At 37.9% G+C, this 19,868-nt stretch overlaps 1 protein-coding gene across 2 annotated transcripts in view; it reads left to right on the top strand.

Annotated features, from left to right (window-relative positions):
• DCX (doublecortin) overlaps window positions 1–19,868 on the top strand; it is a 155,859-nt gene that overhangs the window by 96,656 nt on the left and 39,335 nt on the right. For both annotated transcript variants that reach the window (XM_056125749.1, XM_056125750.1), the window contains exon 4: window positions 19,633–19,735. In XM_056125749.1, coding sequence (XP_055981724.1) covers window positions 19,633–19,735 — 103 coding nt within the window. The remainder of the gene's footprint in view (window positions 1–19,632; window positions 19,736–19,868) is intronic.

The following is a 19,868-nucleotide window of genomic DNA, read 5'->3' on the forward strand; positions in this document are numbered from 1 at the left end:
TTGTGGTTCAATTGTATGAATTAAGTGAATAGAATATGGCTCTATTCTATTTATTTTACTTGTATACAACAATTGTGTAACGATTGACAGGAGAATTGTTTTAACATTTTGGCTACCGTGAACAATGCTGAAATGAACATCACTTTCAAGTATTTATTTGAGTCACCTACATCAATTCATTTGTGTATACATATATATCAAAGTAGAACCTCTGTGTATTATGGTATAACAAGTGTCCTTTATTATTAGAAACTTATATTTGGTCCTTGTCTTTTTTTCTTTGAAAAGTACCTAAAATCCTTGGAATTTCCCGATCAATGAAAGTGATAAAATGTCTTCTGTTACATTGAGGCTATTATTAGAAATTATTTAATAAGATAGGAGCTGGTTACCAGGTGAATCAACTATGTGATTATAGGTTTGGCACCTGCACTCCTACCTCTTACCTCCTTGGAGAGGAGAAGTTCTGGAGATTGAATAGATCACAATAACCAGTGATTTCACCATAATGACATGATGAAGCCTCCATAAATTCCCCCAAATAAGAAGTTACTTCTAGTTTTGTGGGCACATGGAAATAGGGAAGGCATCATCCCCAGAGATGGCAATGATATTCTGTACCCTTTCCCCATACCTTGCCTTACTGTGTGTCTTGCATTGGTCTATGCCTGAGTTACACCCTTTTGTAATTAAACAAGGCTTTAGTTACTAAACAGATTTTCCTAGTTCTGTGAGGCACACTAGCCATAGCAATATTAATGGAATCCAAGGAGGGGTCATGGTAACCTGTTATTTATATCCTGTCAGTCATAAATACAAGTGACAAATTAGACTTATGGAGGGGTCATGGGAACTTGTGATTTATAGGCTGTCAATCATAAGTACAAATGACAACATAATTAATGTCAGAAGTGGAGGAGAGAAGATTAGCAGTATTTTAAGATTTAGCTCTTATGCTGTGTGTGAGATCTGATGCTACCTCAGGGTAGATAATGTCAGAATTAAGTTAAATTAAAGTGAATCTTGCTGGTATCTGAGAATTTCTTCTTGGTATAAGGACACACATATATGCACACGATGAAATTGGCTCCAGAATACAAATTATATTGTAATTTTATGTTTAACTTCCTGAGGCACCTACAAAAAACACTTTTAAGCTCAAAGAGGGGAAATGTAGGACAGGAGAATGGAACTAGAAGTAGAAGCAAGAATGGCAGGTGATATGTAAAATTTTAGGGTTCCCTGGAGGCAGCTTCCCAAATCGGAGCCTAATATTTTACGTATCAACCATTACGTAGCTGTCATGGCACTGCGGGAGGCGTGCGAGGCCTACCTGGTGGGGCTCTTCAAGGACACCAACCTCTGCGCATTCCCCGCCAAGCACGTCACCATTTATGCCCAAGGACATCCAGCTGGCGTGTCACATCCACAGAGAGAGAGAGAGCATAAAGTTTACGATGCTAAAATCTCAGGACTGGGACAAATGGAGACGCTACTGGTGCCAGCTCGAGTAATCGATGATTAACAGGATGACAGTGACAGTGAACCAATACGCAGGAATAAAAATTCCTAAAAAAAGTGAGGGACCTACAGCTTCAACCTCCACATGAAACAACTATCTTTAATTGGGAGATACCAGAAACCCATTGGCAAATGTGTCTATCATGGTGCCAAGTGGGAAACCAAGTTTTAAAAGGAACTGTACTCATACTGTTGCTGAGCCCCCTACTCCTGCATGTAGTCCCTTAAGAAATTGCAACCCAAAGCTTTCTTTAACACATGCCTAAAGTCCAAATTTATGTTAGTAATCTCACAAAAGAAACCACAGTAGAGAAAAAGTGATGCCACTTTGTTAGTGCCTTCCAGCACCATGCAGAAACCAGCTCACCAAGCAGAAACCAGCTTTGTTTGGAAGAAATCATTCCAAATCTGGAGGCCTCAGGATTCTCACTGATTTAGTTTAAAGAAATAGAGCACTGTAGTACTGTAGCACTGTCCTCTCGTTGTTCATCGATTTGACTGAGCGGGCACTACTAATGTCTCACAACAAATTGTAAGACTTGTTACTGTTTTTGGCATATCGAATATGTCACAGGTAGCTTGCCAGGCTTTGACCTGAGGACAAGATACTCTCGGTAGCTTGCAGGGCTCTCCAAGAGGGGCGGAGGAATTAAACCCGGGTTGGTAGCGTGTAAGGCAAATGCCCTACCCGCTGAGTTACTGCTCCAGCCCAAAGAAAAAACACTATCACCATTAAAGAAAAAACACTCTCAAATTCACGAGGAAACAAACCACAATGAGGGATAATTAGCATAATTAGTTTTAGATATTTAGATAATAGTTTTAGATTCCCATTAAATTCCCAACGACATCACATATTAGAAAAACCTGATTGGGCCAAAGTGATAGTACAGGGTGTAGGTCACTTGCCTTTTTTCCAGCCTACCCAGGTTCTATCCCTGCACTACATATGGTCCCTGGAGCCCGTGAGGACTGATCAATGAGTGCAGAGCCAGGAATAACCTTGAGCACTGCCAGGTGTGACCCCAATTCCCCAAAAATTACCTGATAGAGGAAATAAAATTAATTTACATATACTTGATCAAGACAGAATAAGAGAAAAAAGACTGTCAGCTTAATCAGGTGAATTTTCAGGGGGAAATCAAATGCAGTTCCTAAAATCAAAATTATAATTACTGAAATTAAAAATTTAGTGAGGTCATAAAATTAAACATATCTAAAGAAAGTGAAATGACAGATTAGAAGATGATTTCAAAATATAGTGCCAAAAAATAAGATAACAAAAAATAAAAGTGAATTTGAGACATGAAAGATAGAGTAGGAATGGCCTAACTTTAAAGCAGTGTGAGCTGGAACAAAAATAGGTATATAGATCAATGGCATAGACTAGAGAGCTGAAGTCTGAAATATATCCACACATTATGTGGGCATCAGTCTAAAGGGCCAAGAGCACACAATGAAAAAGGAAAATCTCTTTAACAAATGGTTCTGGAAAAACTAATAGCCACACACAAATAAAAAAGAAAGGAAAGAAGGAATGAAAAAAGTCAATGTATTAAAAACTAAATCAATGTTTAGCACATTCATAAAAATTCAAATGTATTAGGAAAGAAAGGAAAAGAAAGGAAAGAAGGAATGAAAAAAATCAATGTATTAAAAACTAAATCACTGTTTAGCACATTCATAAAAATTCAAAATTCAAATGGTATATTATATTAGGGTTAGAGCAATAGCACAGCGAGTAGGGCATTTGCCTTGCACGTGGCCGAAGCAACCGACCCAGGTTCGATTCCGCCTCGGAGAGCCCAGCAAGCTACCAAGAGTATCTCGCCTGCACGGCAAAAGCCTGGCAAGCTACCCGTGATGTATTCCATATGCTAAACACAGTAACAAGTGTCACAATGGAGATGTTACTGGGCCCGCTCGAGCAAATCGATGAACAACGGGAGGATAGTGACAGTGACGATGATATTATAATAGACACAAATTCATAAATATATATGTAAAACATAGTTGACTTTTTTTTCTCACATCAACACCTCTGATGTTAAGGTGATTTTTTTACTTGAATCACTGTGAGATAGTTACAAAGCTTTCATGTTTGAGTTTCAGTCATACAATGATCAAACACCCATCCCTCCACCAGGGTATATTTTCTAACAACAGTGTCCCCAGTATCCCTCCCCCATCCCTCCCTTCCTCCTGCCTCTATGGCAGACAATTTCCCTCTTACTCTCTCTCTACTTTGGGGCACTACAGTTTGCAATACTGATACTGAGAGGTCATCATGCTTGATCCTTTATCTACTTTCAGTGATCCGTCCAACCATCATTGACTTAGTAATCCCTTCTCTATCCCAGCTGCCTTCTCCCCAGGTCATGAGGCAGGCTTCCAACCGTGGAGCAATCTTCCTGGCCCATTAAGGTGATTTATACCTTAACATTAGAGATGTATTTTGAGATGCAACTTCATTAGTGAAGAAACGAAATACAGTAATTAGTGAATGGAACTACATAGAAATTTAAAAGCTTTTACAAGATTGAAAAAAAATACCATGAAACAAAGAGGCAAAATAGTGATTGCAAGAAGGTATATGCACATCATATACCCAGCAAAAAGTTGAAATATAAAAAATATAAAGAATTCACAATTCAACAACCCCTCAAAGTTAGCAACTCAGTTGAACATATGAGCAGAAGATCTGCAGATACTTCTTTAGAACAGGCATACAGATGATCCATAGACATATGAAAATAGTGCTCAATATTACTTACATCAGGGAAATGCAAATTAAAAAGACAATGAAATATCCTCTTACATTAGTGAAAATTGCCTATATCAAGAAGATTGGAAAAAACAAAGAAGTGTTGATGAGGACAAAACATGGACAAACAGCCCATTGACAAATGACTGGATAAAGAGTTTTTGGTGTATATGCTTAATAGAATAATACTCTGTCATTTAAAAAAATGAGACCATGCTACTTGGGAGAAAATTGATGGCACTTGGGATGATTATGCAAGTGAAATAAGTAAGGGAGTGAAAAATAACTATTAGTTTTACTCCGTGGGCTTAAAATAACTAAGCAAATGTACTGAAAAAATAACAATAACCATGACTAAACTGGGATAAAAGAAGATTAAAGTGTTTGCCTTGCATATAGCCAATACTGATTTGATTGCCTGCACCCCACATAGGTCCTGAGCACAGGAGTAAGCCTTAAGCACCACCAGGTGTGGCCCCCAAGCTCACACACATAAAAATGAACAAAAATGTTCCCAAATTGGAAAACAACCCCCCCAAATCCCATCAAAACTAACTCTTCGACTCAGTGAAAGCTATGGTTACCAGAGGAAAAGGTAAGTGGAGGTAGGAGGAATGGGGAGGGAATCTTTTTGGTGATAAAGATAAAGCTTTTTTTTTTTTTTTTTTTTTTTTGCTTTTTGGGTCACACCTGGCGATTCTCAGGGATTACTCCTGGCTTTGCACTCAGGAATCACTTCTGGCGGTGCTCAGGGGACCATACGGGATTCTGGGAATTGAACCTGGGTTGGATGCGTGCAAGGCAAACGCCCTACCTGCTGTGCTATTGCTCCAGCCCCGGTGATGAAGATTTTGTGTCCTATAAACATATTGAGGTATAAAGCTGTACCCTGAAATGCAATAATTTTGTAAACAAATAAAGTTAGATTAGAAGTCTTTCCCAATGCTTGCTCCCAACGAGTAAGAAGAGGCTGCTAAAATCTCAGGGCTGGGATGAATGGAAACGTTATTGGCACCTGCTCGAGTAAATAGATGAACAATGGGATGACAGTGATACAGTGAAATTAAAAGTAAAAATAATCCTAAAATAAGGTCTGAAGTGTAATAATAAATTACAAGACAACTGATTAATATGTTCGTAAGTCTAAACAATATTGATTATAGAATTGTTGCATGTCTATGTTATGGGATTTCAATTTAAAGAACTAAAACTCTTAGCAAAAAATGGTAGGTGAGTTGAGGAATTCTCAAATGTATGAGTCTTAATTCTCAGACTTAAATGTATGATACTTTGGATTGAAAAAGTACTTATCTCTGTGAATCTGCAAGGAGGACCTAGAGATAGAGGGATCTGTGACAGGAAAATCATGACATATTTTAATAACAGGAAAAATGTCGGTGTGATTAGAATTAGCAAGCATATGTGTTACAAGACAAGGTATATTATAAAGCAAAATAAGTATTTGTATTTTACACTATCTATGATGGGCAAGCTGTAGAGTTATTGCAGTGCAATTCAACAGTGATATATGCCTGATTGAACTAGGTTAAGAGAAAAACTGAGATGCGGAAAAGGACATTCAATAGTCTCTGTGTAAATATGTCTTAAAATGGTGGAAGTACTTTATTTTCATTTACTTATTGGAGAAGGATGAGTATAGACCATATCCTCTCATGCTCAGGAACTGTTCCTGGCTCTTTGGTCAGGGTTGACCCCTAGCCATGTTCGGGAGATCATTATGTGGTGTCAGGAATCAAACTGTCATAGCAAGACAAGAGCTGCTTTAATCCTATAACCCTCTCCAACCTCTAGTTTAATTTTAAAATATTTATTGTAATTTAGGTAGCATGGTTATAATTGTGTGAACATTTATGGTTTTGATGTACAAATATTCTGTGTCTTCACCACCAAAATGTCCAAAACCCTCCCCATTCTTCCCTTATTACAAATGCAGTTGGCGTTGTTAATTCTTTCAACAGAAACTTTTGGGAAATTCAATCAACTGAATAAAGAGATTTGATAGTAGAGACACTGCAGAATCAAAGAACATTTTGCCTACACAAAAACATTGTCATAAAAAACCCAGGAGTAAAATTTCATAATAATGCTAGAAAAACAATTTTTGATAAGAGAGTTCAGGTTGTATCAGAAACCTTGTCTTAACTAACCAAGCCAACACTGTGTTCATCTAACTGGAGCTCATACAGGCCCAGCAGACAGAAAATGTTCTAGAATAAGCACAGCAGTAACTTTGATAAAAAGCCTCATTTGTAATGTTGACTGAATCTTTCATTAACTTACTTGTGAAACTTGCAAAGCAGTCTTAATGTGCAGGACACACTGTTGGCGTAGATGTTTGGTATGTCTTTACCACAGGGTTCCCTCTTCTTCACCACTAGAGCCACCCCATAAATGTTCTCTCTCCTCTTCACCCTCAATTCCATAACTAGGCAACTTTATGTTTTGTTTGTCAGAAGGCTGGCAGATGGGTCTGGACAGTTGTGCTTTGGAGGGTTGGAATCCTTATGAATAAGTAGTCAACAAAATGCATGCAGTGCTTTTTTCCTAAGGCCCACTTCTCTGCCCTTATTTTTGCAGTTACCACTGCCTAAAATATCCTTCCCTCCTGTTTGTCAGCCTATATCCCACACATCCATGAAGATTCAGAATTTGCGTAATCCCTTTGCATCCTTCAATTCTGCTAATTAATATTACTCTTTTTGACTTCTGTGCTCCCCTTGTGTGGTTCATTTTGTGACTCTATAGTAGTTTCAACAACAGTTTTTATTGTATCTTGGTTATTTGTGTAAATATGAATTATTTATTATATTCTCAATTTTGAAGATAGAGGTCTTTTATTGTACTTTTTGTGTCTCTCACACAACATTACAAATGAGGCTTTTTGTGTCTCTCACAAATTTTGTGTCTCTTTGCTTAATGTAAGTGCTTAATGAATGAATATTAGTAAATTGATCTTTCAATGATTTTCTTTTGTATCTTGAAAGTTAGTCTCATAGATATGTACAAGCATGACCTTACTTCCTGAGATAACATACTTTCTGTACAATTAATAAAATAAAGAATCCTTTGGCAGCAGGCATTTAAGAGAACTGTCAGGATCTGTAAGGTGTGGACGGAGAATCTAATAAAGCTTAAATTGAGTCACAGCTGAATTTTCCATTTGTAGCTAATAGACTCAGAATACTTCCACACAGTGATTGTTGTCTCCATTTCCCATTTGTACTTTGCCATTTAAGCCACTGGGCTAAAAATATAACCAACTGTTCACACTAATGCACTACCAAGCTATATCTCCCTCCTTTCCCTAAAGCCTGCCATTTTATAAATGGAGAACTGTGAGTAACTGATTCAATGTTCGTATAAGTTGGTTTTATTGATTTTACACTGGCACTTGATTAATTACAGAGGCAGGTGTCAGACTCTTATGTTCTATTCACTGACTTAAACCCACAAAGGTGATTCATACAAAAGCTGATGTCAGCAAGACCCTTACTCACTAAGGATGCTCTAAGTGGTATCAGGTATCATAGTGATATTATCTAATGATAGAACACATGTCTTGTTTGAGGCCTTAGATTCAATCCCTGGGAGCACACAAATATGCACACACACAGTAATGATTGTTATTTTTACCACTTCAGTTGCCACATCATAGTGGAGATTTTATCTCAAAAAACTAATTTGCAAGCATTACAAGTCAAGGGTTGTCTTTATGAAATGTTAACTACTCTCTATTAATGCAGGTATAAACTTTATTTGGGAATTACTTAATTTTTTGTTTATAATTTTTATTTATATTTTTATTAAAGCACCTTGAGTTACAAAATTCTTCACAATTGGATTTTTGACAACTATACAATGTTTTATAAAATGTTTCATCATTAACTTGCCACCAGTGTCAACTTCCCTCCACCAGTGTTCCAAGGTTTTCTCTTATACCTGCCCATCCCAGCTCCAGCCTGCCATCTTTACATTTTACATTTTTACATTTAGTTAGGCATATTTTACATTTAGTTATTGAAGTTTGGGTTTCTTGTTTTCATTGTTGTTTACTCTGTGCTTTTGGATATTTAGTTCTTTCATTCCTTAACACCACCAATATACCTGAATCCTCTTGGCCCTGCCCCCATTGCTTCTCATCCACCGGTTCTCCAATTCCTTCTCATCCTTATACTTTAAGGCCAAAAGGTAATCTAGGAATACCCACTTTAAACCATTGCATTTCTTCATCCAGTTACTCTTAATACCACATAAAGTAATTTATTCTGTGGTTGTCCTTCTTCCAGCTTACTTCATTTAACATAATATCTTCCAGTTCCATCCACGTTTCAGCTAATTGCATGACTTCATCAAGTCTTAGAGTTGCATAGCATTATGTTGTATATGCATACCACATCTTCATGATCCGCTGATCTATTGTTGAACATTTAGGTTTGATTCCAAACACTAGCTATTATGCAGAGTGCTGCAGTGAATAATGATATACACTATCCTTTTGAATGAAAGTTTTCTGTCCTGAGGGTAGATGCCCAAAAGTAGACGTGCTGGGTATATGGTAATTCAATTTTAAGTTAATTTAGAACCCCTCGCTTCTCCACAAAAAATGAACCAGACAATAGTCCCACCAGAAGTGGATGAGAGTCTTCCACTGCATCCCCACCAACATAAACTGTTTGCATTATTTTTGATATGTACCATTCTCACTGGTGTGAGATAGTATCGCATTGTCTTTTGATTTGACTTTCCCTAATAAGTGACAGTGAGCATTTTCCATGTGCCTTTGACCATCTGTTGATCTTCCTCAGAGAAGTACTTGTTCATTTCCTCTCCCCATTTTTGATCAGGGTTTTAGATTTTGTTGCTGATCTTTGTGTAGCAAAACTTTATTTGGTGTGTTGACAGCAAACATTTTCTGCCATTTCATTAGCTATCTTTTAGTTTTAGCTTGTGTTTCCTGACATGCAGGAAATATTGATGTAGTCATAATTGTTTTATTGCCTTTGCCAGCAACATTGTATCATTGAAGAAAACTTTCAGGTCCAGATATTGGAGAATTACGCCTATATTTTACTCAATGTATTTTATAGATTCAAGTATGATATCACGGTCTTTGATCCACTTTGATCTTATGTAACTTGTGACATATGGATCTAGTTTTAATTTCTACATGTGGTTATCCAGTTTTGCCAGCAAAATATGTTGTAGAGTCTCTCTTTACTCCTTTTATACTCTCAGAACCTTTGCTAAGTATTAGCTTACGGTTTACCTTTGAATATTCTATTCTGAGCCATTGGTCAGAGGCCCTATCCTTATTCCAATGCTGTGCTGTTTTGATCACTATGCTATGTAGTGTAGTTTCAAATTAGGTAATGAGATTTTTTAGTATGATTTAGCCTATTTGGGATCGTTTATGATTCCATACAAACTTTATTCTGGACTAAATTCTTGAAGAATATTGTCTAAATTTGTATAGAGAATGCACTGAATCTATATAGTAGTTTAGGTAAGAAGGTCATTTTGGCACTATTGATTCGTCTAATCCAGGATCATGAAATGTTTTTCAATTTTCTAAGAACTTCTATTTCTTTACGTGTTTTGAAGATTTCTTTCTATAGATCTCCCACCTCTTTTGTTCCATTGTTTCCTAGGTACTTGCTTTTTTTGGACACTATTTTGAAGGGTATAGATGTTTTGATCTCTTTCTCCTCTGATTCATTATTTGTCTATAAGAATGTGATGAGTTTCTGAGGATTATTTTTTTTATAGAGCCACTTTACCGTATTGGTTTATTGTTTTGGGAAGCTTTTCTGTGGACTCTTTGGCTCTTCTATATATATCATATCATCTGCAGATAGACATAATTTGACTTCTTTTTGATTTTGTTTTCTTGCCTGATTGCTGTTACTATGGCATCTAACACAATGTTGAATAAGAGATGAGACAGTGGAGTTGCTTATCTTCTAACTGATCTCAATAAAAATGCTTTCACTTTTTCACCATTAAGAATAATATGTGCTATCAAAAATTTATAAGTCTATAACTGTACCTCATGGTGTTTCACTAATAAAAATGATTTAAAAAAATTTGAGGTTTCATATGAAAATTAGTTATTTTGAAACTCTGCCACTCTAAATTGAACAGTTTTCTGATACTTAAAGACTTTTTCTTAACAGGTTAAGAGGTCATTTTAGTAAATGTCTTTTTGACATTTGGAATTTCTTCCTAAATCAATATTTCCAAAATTAAATCATAAAGTGTTAAAAATACGCATGCAGTCTCAAGTCTTAAGAGAGATAAATGTAACTTAATAAACAAAGATACTTTGTTCATACGGTTTTAAATTCCATATTATAGCTAATCTTTTGGATTGTTGACTTCTGGGGATGATATCAAAGAAGAGTGCATATGATATAGTAAATTGTTACTAAATCACTTAATGCACTCCAACTGCATATTTGTATGATTGGTTTTAATATATGACAACGAATAGAAAGAAACAAATAAGACAGTCGATGTTTAGGTCATATATTAAAGAGATATACTAGACTGTAAAACTGTGCTGTTCTCATTTTCCCTGTTTTTGAAACTGTAACAATTTTTTAATAAAATTATGTTATTTAAAAAAATAAAAATACAATGCATCTTAAAGGAAAAAAAAATAATATGTGCTGTATACTTGTTGTAGATAGACCTTACTATCTTGAGGAAGGTTCCTTCCACTCCTATTTTGTTGAGGGTTTTTTAATTATAAATGGATGTTGAATCTTGTCAAAAGCATTCTCTGGAATGATTGATATGATCATATGATTTTTTATATTTTCTTTTACTGATGTGGTGTACTGTGTTTGGCATATTGAATACATCACGGTAACTTGCCAGACACAGTAACAACAAGTCTCACGTTGGAGACATTACTGGGCCTGCTCGAGCAAATCGATGAATAATGGGAGGACCGTGACCGTGACCGTGATATGGTGTACTATGTTAATTGATTTCCGTATATTGAATTGTTCTTGAATCCCTATGTAAATTCCATTTGATCATGATGTATGATATTTTTTAATTCAGATTGCCAATATTTTGTTGAGAATTCTGGTGTCAATGCTCATGAAGGAGATCAGTCTGAAGTTTTCTTTTATTAGAAATGTCTCTGCTTTCAGGATAAAGTTAGTTTGTAGAAGTTATTAGGAAGGATTCTTGTTTCTTTGATATTTTGGAACAGCCTAAGGATCAATGACAGTAAATCTTCTCTGAAGGTTTGGTAGAACTCACCAATAAACCAATCAAGACAAGAACCTTTGTTTGGGGGAGATATTCTTGATTCCTTGCTTGTAGTTGGCCTGTTCAGGCTTTCTATTTCCTCTTAGTTCAGTTTTGAGAGATTACATGTTTCTAAGAATCTCATTTCTTCTATGTTCTCAACTTAACTGAGTAGAGTTGTTTATAGTAAGCTCTCATGATGTCTTGGATTTCTGAGGATTCTTCAATTTCTCCCCTTTCATTTCTGATCCTATTTATTTGAGGATTTTTTCCCCTCGTGATTTAAGCTAAAAGGTTTATATCTTATTTATTCTTTTGAAGAATCAGTTTCTGGTTTCATTGACTTTTTTTGTTATTGATTTCTTGGCTTCTATATCATTGATTGCTGCTCTTATTTTTATTTCCTTCCTTCTGCTGATATTTGAATTAATTTATTGTTGGTTCTCCAGATGGTTGATACGTACATTTAGATTGTTGACTTTATCTATTCCTTCTTTCATAATGTAGGGCTGTAATGCTGTGATTTTCCCTCCAAGTATGATTTTTATGTGTCCCACAGATTTTGATAACCTGCCTCATTATTATCATTATAATCAAGGAATTTTTATATCTTCCTTGATTCCCTCCTTGGTCCAAATGTTATATAGTAAAGTGTTGTTCAGTCTTTCAGGTGTTAACGTTTCTCCACATCTTCTTTATATAATTCATTTCTATCTCTGCGTCATTGTGGTCTGATAGGATATTTGGTATGGGTTTGATGCCTGAAAATATATGTTTGTCTTATGTCCTAAAATGTGATCTATCCTGTAAAATATTTAGTGTGCACTAGAGAAGAATATGTATTTAGTTTTATAAAGCTGAAAGACACTGTAAATATGCACTAGTCCCAGATCTTCCAGTTCTTCATTTAGTGCCCTTATGTCTTTACTAACATTTTTTCTAGTTGATCTGTCCAGTGGTGACAGTGGATTATTAAAGTCCTTCATTACTATTGTGTTTCCATCCATACATTTCTTTAGGTTTGTGAGCAAGAATCTTATAAACTTTGACGATCCAACATTTGGTGCATGAATGTTAGAGTCAGTATTTCTTGATCTATTGTTTCCTTAACCAACATGTAGTGTTCGTCCTTATTTCTGATAACTTTCTTTGGATTGAATGCTGTTTGGTCTGATAAAAGTAAGTATAGTTCTCCAAGTCCTTTTACTGTTTACTGTTGACTTGAGTGATTGTTTTCCATCCTTTTATTCTGAGCCTGTGCCTATCCTGTGATTTTTAGATGTGTTACTGTAAGCAGCATATGGATGGATTTTGTTTCTGATCCTTTCTGCCACTGTGTCTTTTGATGGGAGAGTTCAGTCCGTTGACATTCAGAGACATTGTTGATATAAAGGTCTGTGTTACCATTTTACTGTTGGGGTTGTTGCTTCTACAATTGGCTGTTGGTTTCTGAAAATGGTTTTTAAGTATTTCATTCAGAGCCAGTTTAGTTTTAGCAAATGCTGTCAGCTCTCATTTGTCTGAGTTGGTTTTTTATCTTCGCCTCCCATCTAAATGAGAGTTTTGCAGAGTAGTGGACTCTAGGTTTTTCAGTGAGCAATTTGAAAATATAATTCCACTCTTTTCTCTCCTGTATCATTTCATATGAGAGATATGCTGTGATTCTAATGTTGTTTCCCTTATATTTAAGGTTTATTTTTAGAAACTTTAAGAAGTCGTCTCTATCTTTGGGTTTTACCATTTTGATTACTATATCTTGTCATTATATTTGGGTTTATTTTTCTTCATACTCTTTGGACCTCTTGAATCTGGATATAAGTCTCCCTCCAAAGAGTCAGGGAAGTTCTCAGCTATGATGTCTCTCACCAATTATTCTTCCCCTTTCCCATTTTTCTTTCCTCTCCTTCAGGTATTTCTATAATATGGAGATTTTTCCTCCTGCTGTTATACATAAAGTACCTTATATTATCTTCTATTCTGGTGCTTCTTTTTTTCAGTTGCCAGTTCCATGTCAATTTTGGCTTGTAGTTTGTCTTCAAGTGCATCTATGTGGCTCTCTACCTGAGCAATTCTGCTGCTATCACTTGCTATTGGGTTCTTTAGTTCTTACAGTTCATTTTGTATGGAATCTTTCATTATCTGTGTAACTTATTCTTTGAGTTGGTTGAAATTAAGTTATTGCTTAATTTCACGGCCAGTGCTTGCTTAATTTTGATTGCCAATAAGTGAGTGTTGACTTCAGGTCCTCCTCAACCAGGCTGGAAAGATTTAATGAGATTGAGGATTTGCATGGATTTCTATCTCTGTCTGCCATAGCAGTTGGGTTCCTTAGTTTCCACATCGTTCTTTGAGTTTTTATGTGGGACAATGTTGGAAGTTTAGATTAACAGTTACTTAATAACTGATCAGTTCAGTTTTTTCATCAAAAGGCTACTGATGATACTGCTGTTGTTCAATTATTTTCTTTACCATGTAATGCTATTAGAGAATGAAAATGGAGGATTTTAAGTAGTCACTCTGTTTTACTGGCTGAAATATATGACTATATAATGCCAATGACGTATTTTTGTTGCATCCACTAGCTTCAATATGAAGTGTGTTCAGTAATAATCTTGCAAAGACGCTTTAGTGTCTGAGTGGTTTTGGGTTTGGAGAATGAGAGTTGATGTCAGATGTTGCAACTACCTGAACTAGGGGCTGGGGTTGGTGAGAAGGAAGCCCTCAGGGTCTCATATCCGAGGTTTTCCATCTGGACCCTGGACATTATGAGAGGGAGAGGGTAGATGCTGTCCCAATTGCCAGAAGCTCACACAGGGAACCCATTCTCCTTCCTCATTCTCCTTTCTCTTTTTTTCCTTACCAACCTCATTAATGCATACTCATTTATAATTAGTGAATACTTTACTTGTCCATAAGTTAAATATCCATAAATATGTTTTTTTAATGTAGGAGCACTGCTATTTATTCAGCCACTACCTTAGCTAATTAAATTGGGCATGAACTCCACCTTACTTTTTTCCCATTTTTTATAATTTTATTTATTGAATCACCATGAGAGCAGCTACAAAGCTTTCGGGTTTAAGTCTTGGTCATACAATGAAACACCTGTATCTTCACCAGTACCCATTCTCCACCACCAAAAAACCCAGTATACCCCCATCCCACTCCGTCCCCCTACCTATGAGGCAGATGATTTCCACGTTACTCTCTCTCTACTTTGATTATATTCAATATTTTGATACCAGACCCACCATTATTATTTGGGATTTTACCCTAATACTCAGATCTGCTGAAAAGGCAACAGTAGACAATTTGTTTTTTATTGCTGGTTATGAATAACATATGGTGTCACGTGACTGCAGTAGTGGCCATGTGATTTTGGAATTCTGAAGTTTTAACAATTAAATCTGGAGGGATTTCTGCCCAAACCTGCTGGGTTCCAAGATTTGTTCCTGAGTCTCTGGGATCATGGCCATTAAGCAGCTTGATCAGGAGCCAGAGAAGCTGTTTGTAGGTGGCAACTTGGGGTCTCATTGGGATGGGGAGGAAAGGACCGGATACACACCTCATCCTGTGAGGCCCCATGTGTCTCGTCACTGAGGGCTCAAACCTGACTGTCCATGGCCTCTGGAGAATGCAGCCACCTAGCCGCCTAGGGGGAACAGGTGTAGGGACAGCACCCTTTCACCCCTGGGGCGGCCCCGTGACAGTAACCTACTGCGAGTCTGGACGCATTTATGCCAAAAGCCAAATAGGTTCCGAGATTTGTCTCTGAGTCTCTGGGATCATGGCTATTAAGCAGCTTGATCAGGAGCCAGAGAAGCCGTTTGTGGGCAGCGACTCAGAGTCTATTTGGGACGGGGAGGAAAGGGCCTGCTCCACCCCCATCCTGTGAGGCCCCACATGTCTCATCATTGCGGGCCCAAACCTGATTGTCCAGGGGACTCTGGAAGATGGCGACCACTGGGCCACCAGGGGGAACAGACCAAGGCACGAAAACTATTCCCACCTGGGTTGGCCAAGCACTGGTAACCTACTACAGGGACCGTTCGCATTTCTGGCAAAAGCCGCTGGGTTTCAAGATTTGTTTCTGAGACTCTGGAATCATGGCCATTAAACGGCTTGATCAGGAGACAGAGAGGCCGTTCATGGGCGGCAACTCGGGGTCTCATTGCAGTGGGGAGGAAAGGGCCAGCTCCACCCCCATCCCGTGAGACCCCACATGTTTCGTCACTGTGGGCCCAAACCTGACTGTCCAATGGCCTCTGGCGGATGGTGGCCACCGAGCCGCCAAGGGGGAGCAGACAGAGGGACCGTACCCTTTCCCCCTGGGTTGGCCTGGTGACAGTAACCTACTGCGTGGTCTGGATGCATTTCTGCCAAAAGCTGCTGGGTTTCCAGATTTGTTTCTGAGTCTCTGGAATCATGGCCATTATGCAGCTTGATCAGAGAGGCCGTTCATGGGCGGCAACTCGGGGTCTCTTTGGGACGGGATGGAAGGGCCGGCTCCACCCCCATCCCGTGAGGCCCCACGTGACTCGTCAATGTGGGCCCAAACCTGACTGTCCAGTGGCCTCTGGAGGATGACAGCAACTGAGCCACCAAGGGGAACAGGCCAAGGCACAAAACCTGTTCCCACCTGGGATGGCTCGGCGCTGGTAACCTACTGCAGGGACCGAACGCATTTCTGCGAAAAGCCGTTGGGTTTCAAGATTTGTTTCTCAGTCTCTGGGATCATGGCCGTTAAGCAGTTTGATCAGGAACCAGAGAGGCCATGCCTCCAATTATATAGCTGAGCCAGAGGTGGTCTGTGGGTGTGTCTCCCACATACCTAACTTTTGGCCGTTCACTTTCTTGGTAAATGTTGCCCCATGTTTTGGGGGTCTGGCCAAAGGCACAGCAGCAATTTTGGGGTATCTGGAAGTCTGTAGTTGCCTTCAGACTGCTGATGCACTCGTCTCACAGGTACAGATTGACCTGTTGGCGGCACCATACCCCCCCATAAATATGTTTTCAATTGAGTAAAACGTCTAATGCATAATAGGTATTGATTAGTACAAGTGCAGACTCTACCATCTAGGTTTATTTATGCCTTTGAAATAAGGGTTTTAAGAGGGCATGTCCCCTCAAGGTAATTAATTATTGTGCCCTGAGCTGAATGAGAACACCTGGATGCTAATCTCAACTCTGCCATTATTCAGTTTTGTAATCTTGGACAACATTCATTCTCTGTACCTCAAATTCTTCATTTTTTAAATGAAAAGCATTCTATTTTCCCAACCATATAACACAGTAATGGCTATTATGTTTCAGTATCCAATACATTTGGAAAAAAACTGGGTATCCCACATGCACAATGTGAATTTTTCTACATTTTGGAGCCAATAAAGTGTGGGATGGGATCACACAAGAAACCTGATGCTTAACAGCTGGATTGAAGGATAAATTGTTTGAAGCTACTCACACCACTGCTTGTCAGAAGCATGAAGGACTTTGCCTTTCTTAGAAGTGCCCCGAAGGAGAGGTTATCCAAAGGCTTTTCCCAAACTCTGGGTGGGAGCTAAATGAGAGGGTGTCATTATAATAGCAACCACCAGAACAATCTGGGAAGGCTTTGTTTTCCTACAATAGGCTAACTTGGCATGTCACCGCTAAAACCAAATGCTTTTGAGCATTTGGTTTTCTTCTTGAGAAGAAATTTCCACAGATAACTCCAAAATGAATGTTCTGGTGACTTTTGGGGGAAGCGTTGCTGTTTGAAGCATTTACTAAATTCTGTTTGGGGCTAATAGTCGGTTTGGATTTTCCATTTCATTTTTAGCTAATTTGATTATTTAAGATTTCCTTTAAAATAATTCATTTCTTCTAAATTTCCAAACTAACACCGATATACAAATATTAACTTCAGAATTTATAATCATTACTTTTACAATCATTTCCTTTTCCTAAATTTGTGTAGTTGCGCTCCCTTCAAAATCTTTGATTGTCACCAATGTGATATTTCTTGTTCCTACTTTTCTGCCTTTGTGTATTCTTAAGAACCATCCTTATTAATTTCTTTGCCTTCAATTAGCCTTAGTAAAGTTCTCACTATAACAGTCTATAATGAAATATGGGGATATATATAAAGGGAGAGATAAACTTGGTTTTAACATTTTTATAAAGCCTGTGACCTAATGGAAGAACTATGTGAGTGCTTATGAAAATAAGGACAGGTCTTTAAACAAGTGTTAGATCCTAGAGCCCACTAGAGGAAGGATGCCAAGTATAAAGGTCCCCTTATAAATGCAGTCAGGGATAGAGGCATCCTCAAACATGAAGGAATGGAGGAGATCTTAAAGGTTTGGAGGTCACAGGAGTAAAAATATATAAGTAAAGTGAAACTTTAGAAGCTCATAATGAATCAACAAACTTATCAAGCAAAAGTTTATTATATCTATGGGAGGCTATAATAGAGTACAAGACCATGTGGCCTCTGTAATTGGACCTGCTATTAGGACGGTATGCAGAATACTTATTGAATTAATAGTGTCAGCTAGTGACTCATTCACTTGGATATTATAATCAGTCATTCCAAAGGCACTGCTGATACAATTTTTCCTAGCACTCATGCCACTAAACCAACAATCTCTTTCTATGTATCTCACTCCATCAGGATGTGATCTCCATGAACTTCAGTTCATGTTTCTCTCCAAAGTGCCTGAACTATACTTAGGCGCATTATATTACTGTGTGATTAGGAGCCTCTGCTTTTCAGTTAGTTTACATAGTCATCAATCAATTAGCATCTGCTTTTGTCTGACCTCATCACTTTCAATTTAAGGAACCCAGTTTTCATATCTGTACAGATGTTGACAATAATACCCACTCCTAGGATCATGTTGTGAGCGTAAAATTTAGTAACTCAGCTCAGTGCGTGTTACTGTATATGCATCCACTTAAAGGTAGCTCTACTTATCAATATGTGATTGTGGAATGAATGGACGAGGGACAAATAGGCTGAAGAATGGTGTTGATGAGGTCAAAACCTAGGGCTGGGATACTAATATGGAAGACTTCCCAGTGTCCCTCCCTTTTCTTGGCATGTGTTGGATGATTGGGGGACCGAGACAATGGGACAGTCTTTAAGCATCTCTCTTTGTTTAGGGCTTATAATGATCTTGGCTGGGAGAATGGTGATTGAATACACCCTGGGTGGGGGTGATGTTATTCACATAAATATTTTTCGATTGCAACATATTGCCCTTTGCAACCAGCAAGCTGTTGTTAGTTTGTGAGCACTGTGCCTTTGGAAATCCATTTTGGCAGCTTGAATGGATAGCTTAAAACAATTAGAAGCTTTGAACATTTTTAAGCCAAGAGTTGGAATAAGAATTTTTTTTAATCTATGGTTTCTCCTGGGGTTTCCCTGATGTATTGGAATAATTACCAGATGTAATTTGAAAAGCTGAGAAGTGGGGAGCCTTTAGGAAACCGCATATTTTTCCAGAGACCCTTACTTCTTTGTGCAGAAAGGTGTCTGGTAAAAAGCAGCAGTGAAGATGGCATTGAAGTGCAAGAAGTATCCTGGAGCCTGATTCCTGCATGAACCTCTTAAGTTTTAGTGAGCAGTACAGTTTTCTCTTCTTGGTTCTCCAGAGAGGAATAGTATTCTGAACCATGGCAGTTAATTGGCACATTTTAAAACAGAATTGTAGTTTCTTTGATTCCAAAGTGCAGTAACTAGTGTCCTTTCTCTCAAAATTCATCAAAGAGAGAATATCCTTCACCTCTCAATCAACTCCCTGGACAGCATATCTTTATGTTTCTAGGACTCTCTTTATTTTCTTGATGTAATGGGAAAAAGTTGCCACAAATGAAACATGGAAAGACAATGACGAAGAGTTTGTCTTTACTTAGTCAGGGCCATGGTATAGAATCTGAGCTTGGGAGTTAAAAAGAAAGTCTCTAGGGACTAGAGAGTATGATCCAGATAGAAAGATATTTTTTACCACTGCTTATATGTCAGACAGTTCATTGTCACAAAAGCATCAAAAACCAATCCAGTGTGTGTTTTTTCTCCATAGGTAACCTGTCTCCATGATTTCTTTGGTGATGATGATGTGTTTATTGCCTGTGGTCCTGAAAAATTTCGCTATGCTCAGGATGACTTTTCTCTGGATGAAAATGGTAAGTACATCCTCTCTGTTTTAAATATCCATTGATCCCTCATGTTCTTAAGGTTTCTATGGATTCCCCTGACCTAGAGAATATAAGTGATTGGTCCAAATAAACAAACACTGTCCTCCCGTTGTTCATCGAT

This window comes from Sorex fumeus, unplaced genomic scaffold (genome assembly GCF_029834395.1).
Source record: "Sorex fumeus unplaced genomic scaffold, SorFum_2.1 ptg000058l, whole genome shotgun sequence".
In the NCBI taxonomy this organism is placed as follows: Eukaryota; Metazoa; Chordata; class Mammalia; order Eulipotyphla; family Soricidae; genus Sorex; species Sorex fumeus.